A 13,249-nucleotide genomic window follows, 5' to 3' on the forward strand; every position below is an offset into this window, starting at 1 on the left:
GCAGACTCGGTGGGGAAGGTCCTGTTTCTGCCCTTCGGCCGATTGGACTTGTAAAGAAATGCTTTGATTAATCTGCCTATGTTTGATGAAAAGTCCCTCTACCAGTCTAACTGTTTGTTAAATGCTGTGATAGTCCCAACCTCAACTACCTCGTTCCATACACCCACCACCCTGTGTGGAAAAGTTGCCCCTCAGGTCTCCCTCCACCCCCCCCCACCCCACCCCCCCACCTTAAACCCGTCCTCGATTACCCTAATCTGAGGAAGAGACTCAGTGCGTCTGCCCGATCTATTCCCCTAGTGATTTTGTACACCTCTATAAGATCGCCCCTCATCCTCCTGCTCTCCAAGGAAGAGTCCCAGCCCTTTGCCCCAACCTCTCCCTGTAGCTCAGGCCCCTCGCGTCCCGGCAACATCCTAGTAAATCATCTCCGCGCCCTTTCCAGCTCAACGACATCTTTCCTGTAACACGGTGCCCAGAACTTAACACAATACTCTAAATGTGGCCTCACGAACGTCTTGTACAACTGCAACGTGACCTCCCAACTTCTAGACTCAATACATATAAAGACTTTCAGCGTGTGGTCCCACACAGGAGATTAGTGTGCAAAATTACAGCACATGGTACAGTAATAACTTGTTATTGGATTTGACAATAGACAATAGGTGCAGGAGTAGAGGCCATTCGGCCCTTCCAGCCAGCACCGCCATTCAATATGATCATGGCTGATCATCCACAATCAGTACCCCGTTCCTGCCTTCTCTCCATACCCCCTGATCCCTTTAGCCACAAGGGCCACATCTAACTCCCTCTTAAATATAGCCAATGAACTGTGGCCTCAACTACCTTCTGTGGCAGAGAATTCCACAGATTCACCACTCTCTGTGTGTGAAAAAAACCCTTCTCATCTCGGTCCTAAAAGATTTCCCCCTTATCCTTAAACTGTGTGTGGCCCCTTGTTCTGGACTTCCCCAACATCGGGAACAATCTTCCTGCATCTAGCCTGTCCAACCCCTTAAGAATTTTGTAAGTTTCTATAAGATTCCCCCTCAATCTTCTAAATTCTAGCGAGTACAAGCCGAGTCTATCCAGTCTTTCTTCATAAGAAAGTCCTTCATACTCAATGTGATCAATACTGATTATCCCCAATCAGTACTCCGTTCCTGCCCTCTCCCCATATCCCCTGACTCTGCTATCTTCAAGAGCCCTATCTAACTCTCTCTTGAAAGCATCCAGAGAACCGGCCTCCACCGCCCTCTGAGGCAGAGAATTCCACAGACTCACCTCTCTCTGTGAGAAAAAGTGTTTCCTCATCTCCGTTCTAAATGGCCACCCACTTCAAGAGCTCTATCTAACTCTCTCTTGAAAGTATCCAGAGAACCGGCCTCCACCGCCCTCTGAGGCAGAGAATTCCACAAACTCGCCTCTCTCAGTGAAAAAAAGTTGTTTCCTCGTCTCCGTTCTAAATGGCCACCCACTTCAAGAGCTCAATCTAACTCTCTCTTGAAAGCATCCAGAGAACTGGACTCTGAGCAATTCCCGCCACCCCTGTCTGAGGAATCGATTAAAGGTTGGCTTGGTGTACCTTTAACTAGTTTGTCGTTGTCTGCTTTTAAGAAACCCCCGCCGGCAGAAATCTGCCCCCCCCCCCCTCCCCCTCCCCCAGTTCCCATGGCAACTTACCGTCGAACCAGTCAATGGCGGCCTTGGCAGATGGGGGGTCGTCAAAGGAGACGGTTGCTTCTCCTTTCAGCTTGCCTGTCTCGCGATCCGTGTACAGGTTGATCATGGGCTGTCCAGTCCTTTTGTTCATCTGCCACACACAGAGAGGGGCACAAAAGGTTTTCATTGCCAGAAGATCTTGAGTTTCAATAGACAATAGCTTGCCCACTTTTGGAAAAATATTGGAACAACATTTTTGATACTATTTCTGTAGTCTTAGGTATAGATTTACAGCCTCATCCTATTACTGCTATTTTTGAGTTGATTGCTTTTACCACATTAATCGCCAGAAGATCTATTTTATTTAAATGGAAAACATCCAGTGAATCGACCTCCACTGCCTTCTGTGGCAGAGAATCCCACAGATTCACAACTCTCTGGGTGGAAAAGTTTCTCCTCATCCCAGTCCCAAATGGCCACTATTCACACAACTCTCTGGGTGGAAAAGTATCTCCTCATCTCAGTCCCAAATGGCCACAGATTCACAACTCTCTGGGTGGAAAAGTTTCTCCTCATCTCGGTCCCAAATGGCCAGATTCACAGCTCTCTGGGTGGAAAATTTTCTCATCTCATCTCAGTCCCAAATGGCCGCAGATTCATAACTTCTGGGTGGAAAAGTTTCCCCATATCTCAGTCCCAAATGGCCAGATTCACGACTCTCTGGGTGGATAAGTTTCTCCTCATCTCAGTCCCAAATGGCCGACCCCTTATTCTTGAACTGTGTGTGGCCCTGCTTCGGGACTCTTGGGTGGGCCGAATGGCCTGTTCCCCGGGGCACGTGTATGTGGATGGATGGCTGGGGCACGACGGGCCACAAACCTCACCTTGATCACGCCGATCTGCTTGAAAAATTCGGCGACAGCTTCGACAGTCACGCTCTCACCCAGTCCCTGCACGAAGATGGTGTTGTTGTCAGAGTTGTCCTGGTCGGATCCTGTGGGCAGATCATTAGTGTTTAGTTTAGAGATACAGCGCGGAAACAGGAGGCAAAAGTCGGCCATCTTGAAACAGGCCCCAAACTCCCAACCGAGTTCGTGCCGACCAGCGATCACCCCGGGAGCGTGGGAGCATTGCGTCCGGGAACCAGCCCTCCCGTGTTGACACGCCCCCCCCCCCCTCTCCCCCCAGTGGGGGCTATGGGTAGGGGACGGGTGCGTTGGTGGAGCAGACCCAAACAGGTCTGCAATTGGTCTAGAAACTATTAAAACTCTGATCTTGTATGTGTGTGTGTTTATTTGTGTGTGTATAATCTCATCTAAAGAAAAACCGATTCGCTAACGGTAAAATGTTTACATATTCCGATAGATTTATCTCATGGTCAAAAATCGCATTATCTGAAAAATTTGTGCATTATTTCTCGAGTTATTAATCAAAATGTTATAAAATTTGAAATAACTTAGAAAATAAAACCAGCTGGCTTTGGCTGAAGACGTCACAGTGGGTCTGCACGCTGTGCTTTCCACGCTCTGCGAGACATCACCCGGCTGCCCGCTGCCGCTCCCCCCCCCCCACCCAAACTCTCTCTCTGTTTCTGCTGCCTCTCTATCCCCGTCCTCTCCAGACGCAACTGCGAGTTGGGGGCTATGCGTGAGTGGATAGGGCGGGAATGGGGCAAATGAATAATATTAATACAATATCAAGGGGAGGGGGGGGGGGGTTAGTATTTGTGTGCGTAGGAGGTGGTTAGTGTGTGTGTGTCTCCGCAGGCCGCCCCCCACCGCAACCCCTTGGTCTAGTACCTATTAAGTCTGATCTTGTATGTGTATTTATTTATTTGTGTGTGTGTGTGTGTGTGTGTGTGTGTTTGTGTATAATCACATCTTCTCGAAAAAAACGATGCACTAACGGTAAAATTTTTACATATTCCGGTAGAGGTTTCCCCCCTGGAGTCCAAAATCGCCTTATCTGAAAAATTCATCCTTTAAAATCTGAAAAAACTTTGGGGGACGGGGGACGGCTGGCTCCTTGCTAGTGACATCACCACCCCCACCCACACCCTCCCCCGTACTCGGGCCCTGCAGCCTGGAGCGAGGGAGTACTGCGTTCGGGAACCAGCCCTCCCCTGTGATGACGTGCCCCCCCCACCCCTCAAACTCTACCCCCCTCCCTCTCGGGTAGGAGACAGGTGCGTTGGGGTCTAGTTATTGATCAAACATGTTGAATGCCCCTCCCCCTTCCCGCCACCTACCAGAGTTGGACGATCCCGGTCCCTGCTCTCTGGGTCCTTGGCGTTGTCCGTCGCGGGCGGGCGGGTGGGCGTTGAGGAAGGGAGGGGTGGGGGAGAGGAGGGGAGGGGTTGGGGAGAGGCAGGCGGGTGAGAAAAAGAAAAGCGGTACACAGATTAATGATGCCCGAGCTGCCGAAGGCGCGCCGCACATTAGCAAGAGAACCCCGAGCTTGCGGGGAATATCAAACACCACCATCGTAACAAGGACCTCTCCGGTCCAGCCTACTTGCCGGTTTTGTTATTGCGGGAGGGGAGGGGGGGTGTGTGGGGGGTTTAGAAGTCACCAAGACCAATCCTACACCACCTTGCATCCCAGCAGCAGCATCGGCAGCCGGCGGCTTTCGTACACCAGTGCGTCTGTCTTTGTGTGCGTGTGTGTTTTGCGATGTTTTTTTTATTTATCGTTCACGCCCACCCCCCCCTCCTGATCGGTCCTCCAGCACCGATCCCGATCTAGTCGGCCTCCAGGTCCTTCCATCTCCCATCAGGGACTAGCGATGGGTGACTGCGCAAAAGCCACCATTAAACCCAACACAGCAAAGGAACAGGTGGATTTTCTTCCCATCGTTGCTTGTGTCTTTAAATATATATATATATATATATACACACCCGTGCGTTTGTTTGTGTGTGTGTGTGTGTGTGCGTGCGTGCGACCTCGTATTTTAACACCTTCACTACACCCCTAAGCAAACTTTTCTGCCCTTTGAAACAAAAAAACAGCTGGGATGAACCAGAGTTCGGTTGGCGCAGCAGTAGAGTTGCTGCCTCACGGCGACAGAGACCCGGGTTCGATCCTGACCGCGGGTGCTGTCCGTACGGAGTTTGCACATTCTCTCTCCCCGTGACCTGTGTGGGTTTTCTCCCGTCGCTCCAGTTTCCTCCCACACGCCAAAGACGTGTGGGTTTGTAGGTTAATTGGCTTGGTATAAATGTAAAAAGATCCCCTATCAATTGGCTTGGTATAAATGTTAAAAAATTGTCCCTAGTGTAGAATAGTGCTAGTGTACTGGTCAGCGCGGACACGGTGGGGAAGGGCATGTTTCCGCGCTGTATCTCTAAACTAAACCAGTGTACGGGGATCGCTGGTCAGCGCGGACTCGGTGGGGAAGGGCATGTTTCCGCGCTGTATCTCTAAACTAAACCAGTGTACGGGGTGATTGCTGGTCGGTGCGGACACGGTGGGGAAGGGAATGTTTCCGCGCTGTATCTCTAAACTAAACTAGTGTACGGGGATCGCTGGTCAGCGCGGACACGGTGGGGAAGGGCATGTTTCCACACTGTATCGCTAAACTAAACTAGTGTACGGGGATCGCTGGTCAGCGCGGACTCGGTGGGGAAGGGCATGTTTCCACACTGTATCGCTAAACTAAACTAGTGTACGGGGATCGCTGGTCAGCGCGGACACGGTGGGGAAGGGCATGTTTCCGCGCTGTATCTCTAAACTAAACTAGTGTACGGGGATCGCTGGTCAGCGCGGACACGGTGGGGAAGGGCATGTTTCCGCGCTGTATCTCTAAACTAAACTAGTGTACGGGGCGATCGCTGGTCGGCGCGGACGCGGTGGGGAAGGGCATGTTTCGGCCATGTTTTAGTTTAAACACAGAGTATTGTATGATGGCGAGGCCACGTTTAGGTTTTGGTCACCCTGGTTATAGGAAAGATGTCGTCGAGCTGGAAAGGGCGCGGAGAAGATTTACGAGGATGTTGCCGGGACTCGAGGGGCCTGAGCTACAGGGAGAGGATGGGGCAAAGGGCTGGGACTCTATTCTTTGGAGCGCAGGAGGATGAGGGGTGATCTTATAAAGGTGTACAAAATCACCAGGGGAATAGATCGGGTAGACACACAGAGTAGGGGAATCGAGGACCAGAGGACACGGGTTTAAGGTGAGAGGACGTGGGCAGGTTTGGAGGGATATGGGCCAAACGCGGGCAGGTGGGACTAGCGCGGATGGGGCATGTGGGCTGTGTGTGACTTCACAACAGAACACATCACCCCCTCCCCTCTGTGGTAAAACACATTTCAAATTCCACAAAACCAAACTAGACCCCTCTCCGAGTCGGCATTGTAAATATATATATATACACACACACACTCAAATATAAACAGATTTTTATACAGGCAAAACCCTATAAGTGAAACCGTTCTGCTTTAACTCCACCATTTAAAGTTTTCGTTTTGGATTGAGTAACCAGTAATTGAAACCATGCAAAACCGTGAACCTTTTAAAGTTTTCTTTTCTCCGTTAAGATGGTAACATTCGGTGGTGTGCCCTTGTGCGCACACACACGCACACATAAATATAGATTTTTTTCTAATTATATAGATGAATTACTCTTGTACCTTGCCCAGAAATACTTACCGGACCCAGAACTGCGTCTGGCCATGATGGTCCACAATCTACACAACCGCCCCCACCCCCCCAAACCTGTTACTCATCCCCCCCCCCGTCTCCCAATCTAAAATAAACACCCAGCTGGCTCACATTACTACTGCGGTAAAACACACATTGAATGTGCTCCCTTTTTTTAAAAATAAAATAAATATATATAGTTCTTTTTGCTTTTTTTTTTTGCTTTATCTCTGAACTTACCACCGAACTTATTGAATCCACCTCGTTCTGTACAGCTGAGAAGAGAAATTTGCAGAAATTGAAGTCTTTCGACGTGAGTGTGTGTGTGTGGGAGTGGGTGTGTGTGTGTGTGTGTGTGTGTGTGTTTGTTTGTTTGTGATGAACTTAAGACCTATGCAAACACACACCATTTCCTTTTAGTTTCTCCTGTTTAAAAAAAAAAAACAGACCTTTTGTTTTGTTTTAACAATGATGCAAATGTGAAACCAGTCTCGTACACACCAGAAAGAGCCTTAAAGCTCTCCAGATACCACCGTGGAAACACCAAATATTCCCTAGAACCAAACCTTAGAGAGAGAGAGAGAGATATATATATATATCGAGATATAAAGGATATTCGCAGCTAACCTGAGGACAATTTTACCTTCACACCTCACTCACACGGTTTGATCTTTTTATACGAGTCAAAAAAACAAAAATATATAAAAACCTGCAAATTGCAACACCAAATTCATCCCAGCAAAGGGGACAACACAGAATATCTAGAGTAAGGACACCTTTTGTTGACTTTAACACCTTTTTTTAAAATGTTCGTAACTTAAAAACACACGGCAAAGAGAGATATCGATTTTTTAAAATCTGTATAACGAGACATAGCTTTTTTTTCTCTCTCTTCTTGTATAAAAGAGACTTTAAGAATCAACTGAGTTGTGCCAGCGTTTTGCCTTTGTTTGAGAGTGCACAGCATGCAAAAAAAAATCAAATAAAAATCTCCTTATGCTGAGAAACAAACTACAATATCGGGCTGTTTAATGTTGACTAGTAAGTGTTATGCGTGGCGTAAGTGTTTTAAGTTCATTTCACTCTGTACACCTGTGACACAGAAAAGTGCAGTTTGTTAACATCAGACATGGTAGACATATGTGTTTTCACAATTCATATATTTCATCCATAGTTTTATCAAACACAGCCCAGACATACTCACCTGCGTCCTTTAACACACACACCTAACACACAAAATGCTGGAGTAACTCTGGCAGCAGCTCCGTAGACATATGTAAAGCGGCCGACAAGAAGTCATCTATACAGCCCAGATCACCGCCAACACACACCTTCCTGCCTGCCCTGGAAGAGATCTGGATAGCTAAGAGAAGGGAAGGCATCACACGCGCTAAAGGACTCGGTTCATCCCCGCAGGTAGACAAAAATGCTGGAGAAACTCAGCGGGTGAGGCTGCATCTATGGCGAGAATAGTGGCCATTTGGCCTGTATTGCATGTTATTGGGGATGGCAGGTGCCGTTAAATTTTAGGCTGCCCGTTATATTGTGGGTGGGATTTACGACGTGTTTTTGGAGCTTAAATGCTTGCGAAGAAGTCTAGTTTTTAGATTAGTTTGTGAGACCATGGACAAGGTCAATCCTTCGACCATGTCAATGTTACGGAGACACAAGAACTTTTCTAATGTCTAAAGTAACAAGCTTTACTGATCATCAGCCAGCCGGCAAGAGTGCCGGGGATACAAAGTCAAGTATGCAACAGACACTTGACTCCTCTCTTCCCTCTCTTGATGATCAGTAAAGCTTGAGTTGGTTTACCTAACCCATTGTGTGTTGTCTGTTTTTAAGAAGTGAACCTTCACAAGAGAGGGGGCAAAGAGGGAAGAGAGGAGTCAAGTGTCTGTTGCATACTTGACTTTGTATCCGCGACACTCTCGCCGGCTGGTGATCAGTAAAGCTTGTGTGGGTTTACCTAACCTATTGCGAGTCGTCTGCTTTAAGAAATGAACCTTAACAACGGAGCGAAGGAATAGATGACGTTTCGGGTCGAGACTCTTCTTCAGACTGATGCGGGGGGGCGGGAAGAGGCAAGAAAGAGGCGGAGACAGCAGGCTTGTGGGGGAGCTGGGAATGGAGGGAGAAAGGAAGGACTACCTGAAATTGGAGAAGTTAATGTTCATACCGCTGGGGTGTAAACTACCCAAGCGAAATATGAGGTGCTCTCCCAGCCTACTGTCTCCGCCTCTTCCTTTCTTCTTCCCGCCGCCCCTCAAATCAGTCTGAAGAAGGGTCTCGACCCGAAACATCACCTCCATACAAGATGTTTCTCCTCCAATTTGTGGTCGGACTCACTTTCACCCGAAACTTCACCCGTTCCTTCGCTCCATAGTTGCCGCCTCACCCGCTGAGTTTCTCCAGCATTTTTGTCTATATACAATACTTTATTAGACACAAAATGCTGGAGAAACTCAGCGGGTGAGGCAGCATCTATGGAGTGTAGGAATTGGTGACTTTTCGGGTCGAGACCCTTCGCTCCATAGATGCTGCCTCACCCGCTGAGTTTCTCCAGCATTTTTGTCTGCAATTCGACTTTTCCAGCATCTGCAGTTCTTTCTTAAACGTCTCACCCTGCACATCACCTGGTGGCCCTTCTGCCCCTCGTGAGAGCGTTACTGGCCCGTCAAATCACACACCACAAGATTAACGAACAGTTTCTACCCCAAGGCCATCACCACTGAATTCTGCACAGAACGCACACCCCCTATAGCCAATATTTTGTTCAGCTATAACACGATACGGTGAAATATTTCACATTCTGACTTCCCAATGTCGTTATCATTTATCTATTATTATTCTAAGTCTGAAGAAGGGTCTCGACCCGAAACATCGCCTATTCCTTCGCTCCATAGATGCTGCCTCACCCGCTAAGTTTCACCAGCATTTTTGTCTACCTTTAGTCTTTTTCACCCAGAGAGTTGTGAGTCTGTGGGATTCTCTGCCTCAGAGGGCGGTGGAGGCCAGTTCTCTGGATGCTTTCAAAAGAGTAAAGCCCCTGTCCCACTTAGGAAACCTGAACGGAAACCTCTTGAGACATTGCGCCCCACCCAAGGTTTCCGTGCGGTTCCCTGAGGTTTTTTGTCAGTCTCCCTACCTGCAACCTCCAGGAACCGCATTGAAATCTTGGGTGGGGCGCAAAGTCTCCGCAGAGGTTTCCTAAGTGGGACAGGGGCATTAGATAGAGCATTTTATTTCACTGATAGGGTGGAGCTCCGCTCGAGCAGTGCTTCTGAAATTGTGATGCATGTATTTACGATTATTATTATTGAGAAGGAACAGGCGACGTTTCGGCTCGAGACCCTTCTTCAGAAACGTCGCCCATTCCTTCTCTCCAGACGCTGCCTGTCCCGCTGAGTTTCTCCAGCATTTTTGTCCACCTCATCATTTATCTGATATGATAGGAAGCACGTCTAAAATGATTGCGAAGGAAACGTCGCCCATTCCTTCTCTCCAGAGACGCTGCCTGTCCCGCCGAGTTACTCCAGCATTTTGTGTTACTCCAGCACCTTTTTGATTTAAACCAGCATCTTAAAACGACTAAAGGTTGGCTGTGATGCCACACACTGTGCGTGTGTGTGTGTGAGAGAGAGCGAGAGAGAGAGAGAGAGACCTTTAACTGAATAACGTTCACCAGAGTTCTTTTACACCGACCAGCGACTGGTCCATTTTCACGCCCTCCCAGGACCCTCAACAAACCCGGCTGAGGGGTTGACGTTTAAATTAAAAAAACTTGATTCAGTTTAAACAGTACATCAAATATATTCCACCACCTTCTGCTGAGAACACTTTTTATAACACACAAGAGCTTGCCCTGTTGAATGGAGATGTACAAAGAGATTGTGGCCCTGCGGGTGATGGCGGCATCTCTGGAGAGAGGGAAACATTGCCAGCCCCCCTTCTCTCCAGAGATGCCGCCCCACCCGCTGAGTTACTCCGGCATTTCGATTTTAACTGGCATTCTTTCTTACACGAGAGCACGCCGGTGACCATTTCGAGGCACGTGAGTGAACAAGAGAGATGGCGATCAACTTTTTTTTTTTGGAAAACAGTCTTCTCGCTGGATAGTTAGAACGCGCCGCCACCACCCCTCCCCTCCCCTCGGAAACGACAGCAGCCTGCCGCACACACACACACACTCGGGCAGAACGGAAGACGAGGATGTACCCCCCCCCCCCATCCTGCCTCTCTCCATCTTCCCCCCACACACCCATCCTCACTCCCTCGCCCCGTCCACCTAATCTGAGGAAAGACATTGTTGCTATAGAGGGAGTACAGAGAAGGTTCACCAGACTGATTCCTGGGATGGCAGGACTTTCATATGAAGAAAGACTGGATAGACTCGGCTTGTACTAGCTAGAATTTAGAAGATTGAGGGGGGATCTTATAGAAACTTACACAATTCTTAAGGGGTTGGACAGGCTCGATGCAGGAAGATTGTTCCCGATGTTGGGGAAGTCCAGGACAAGGGGCCACACACACAGTTTAAGGATAAGGGGGAAATCTTTTAGGACCGAGATGAGAAAAACATTTTTTTTCACACACAGAGAGTGGTGAATCTGTGGAATTCTCTGCCACAGAAGGTAGTTGAGGCCACAGTTCATTGGCTATATTTAAGAGGGAGTTAGATGTGGCCCTTGTGGCTAAAGGGATCAGGGGGTATGGAGAGAAGGCAGGTACAGGATACTGAGTTGGATGATCAGCCATGATCATATTGAATGGCGAATGGTGCAGGCTCGAAGGGCCGAATGGCCTCTACTCCTGCACCTAATTTCTATGTTTCTATCCTCCCACTCTCTCCCAACCCCCCTCTTCCGCCCATCTCAGGCATATGACGAGTGTTATAAGAATGAGGGGTCGGCCATTTTGAACGGAGAAGGGACTGTCATATGCTGAGAGAATGGAGCGGCTGGGCTTGTACACTCTGGAGTTTAGAAGGATGAAAGGCTATCTTATTGAAACATATAAGGAGTTGAGTATAGGAGCAAAGAGGTCCTTCTGCAGTTGTACAGGGCTCTGGTGAGACCACACCTGGAGTATTGTGTGCAGTTTTGGCCTCCAAATTTGAGGAAGGACATTCGTGCTATTGAGGGAGCCCAGCGTAGGTTCACCAGGTTAATTCCCGGGATGGCGGGACTGTCATATGCTGAGAGAATGGAGCGGCTGGGCTTGTACACTCTGCAGTTTAGAAGAACGAGAGGGGATCTTATTGAAACATATAAGATTATTAAGGGCTTGGACACGCTAGAGGCAGGAAACATGCTCCTGATGTTGGGGGAGTCCAGAACCAGGGGCCACAAACAGTTTAAGAATAAGGGGTCGGCCATTTAGAAAGGAGATGAGGAGAAACTTTTCCACCCAGAGAGTTGTGAGTCTGTGGGATTCTCTGCCTCAGAGGGCGGTGGAGGCCGGTTCTCCGGAGTAGTTGGGGAAGGATATCATCAAGGGGCATCGGTATGTGCGGCCACATGTCCACCCCCCCCACCCCCCCATATTCAGTCTCACTCTCTCCACCCCCCCCCCCCCTTCAAGCATACACTGAGCGTTTGACAGCACAGGGCCTGTACTCTCCCCACCTCATCTCCATACCCAACTGCATCTACTCGCCCTCCCCATCTCCTTGCCCCCTCCCCATCTCTCGTCCACCGTTCCGCCCGGGTGAACCGGGTTCTCCGGCTGCCCCCTCCCCCTCCCTCCCCACCCCGCAGATCCGAGATGGAGAAAGAGCCGACCCTTACCTCATGACCCCGCCGCCTCTGCTGCTGCTGCTGCCGCCACTGCCGCCACCGCCACTGCCGCCGCGACCGCCTCGGCCCCTCTCGCCTCCTCCTCCACCTCCACGCTCAAAGCCGCCTCCTGGTCCTCCAGCGCCACCACCGCCCCCTCCTCCTCCTCCTCGGCTGTAACCGCCACGGCCACGGCCCCGGCTGTCCGACTGCCCGCCGTAGCCTCCGCCACCGCCAGACTCCTGGCTACCGTAGCCACCGCCTGGGCTGGAGTCCTGGTTGTAACCGCCTGAGGGTGGAGAGGGGAGATTGGTAGGGTTAACAGCGTTGAGGTGACGGGACCCAACGGGTCCCACTTGGTCTAGTATACCTCTATACTTATAAAAATCTGATCTTGGAAGTGTGCATATTTGTGTGTATGTGTGATGTTCGTGTGCGGGTCCCACTTGCTTTGGTAACTCTCATCTTGTCTGTGTGGATGTCTGCGTGTGTGGATGTCTGTCCTGTCCTGAATTACGCCAAAACAGTACATGATAACGCTACAATTTTTGTCCTGTGATGTGGTCTATCAAGTGTTGTTCAGATTGATGGTATATTTTACAAGTTATTCACATTTAAAACTTTAAACATTTTACTTTCAACTTGATTTCTCACTGTGAAAAATCCAAATCTATGTTCGAAAACACGGCGCGCTAACGGTGACATTTTTATATTCCGATAGAGATTTACGCCGTGAAGTAAAAAAATCGCCCTCTCTGAAAATTCCGTGCATTATTTCTCGAGTTATTTATGAAAATGTTCACAAATGTGCGGAAACTTGGGAAAAAATATCTGCCTTTTCCCTGTGCTTACAGCTGTGACGTCACAATGCTCGCTACATTGCTGCTGTCCAAGTACACCGAGTCCTGCTAGCTGTAACAAGTGCAAATGCAAGTTTAAAAATGAGGGAAGGCGGAGGATGAGCAACCCTTGCGCAGTTGGCGGCTATGGGTGAGTGGTGGATTATTGCGTTGGGGGATCGGGTGAGTGGTGGAATATTCGTTGGGGAACAGTTTGCGTTGGGGGACCAGGCCTCCCGTGGGGGCTATGGGTGTGTGGTGGAATATTGTGTTGGGGAACGGGTTGCGTTGGGGGACCAGGCCTCCTGTGTGACTGGGACCCAACGGGTCCCA

The 13,249-nt window shown here is 49.3% G+C and overlaps 1 protein-coding gene across 1 annotated transcript in view; it reads right to left on the reverse strand.

The window, feature by feature from the left end:
* Positions 1-13,249, reverse strand: part of LOC116970381 (RNA-binding protein FUS-like) — a 40,005-nt gene that overhangs the window by 2,274 nt on the left and 24,482 nt on the right. The window contains exons 7-12 of the mRNA XM_033017039.1: positions 12,090-12,366; positions 6,541-6,575; positions 3,911-3,946; positions 2,547-2,656; positions 1,684-1,813; positions 1-47 (exon numbers count right to left, since the gene is read on the reverse strand). The exon at positions 1-47 is cut by the window's left edge and continues 28 nt beyond it. Coding sequence (XP_032872930.1) covers positions 1-47; positions 1,684-1,813; positions 2,547-2,656; positions 3,911-3,946; positions 6,541-6,575; positions 12,090-12,366 — 635 coding nt within the window. The remainder of the gene's footprint in view (positions 48-1,683; positions 1,814-2,546; positions 2,657-3,910; positions 3,947-6,540; positions 6,576-12,089; positions 12,367-13,249) is intronic.

Source organism: Amblyraja radiata, unplaced genomic scaffold, assembly GCF_010909765.2.
Source record: "Amblyraja radiata isolate CabotCenter1 unplaced genomic scaffold, sAmbRad1.1.pri scaffold_809_ctg1, whole genome shotgun sequence".
Taxonomy (NCBI): Eukaryota; Metazoa; Chordata; class Chondrichthyes; order Rajiformes; family Rajidae; genus Amblyraja; species Amblyraja radiata.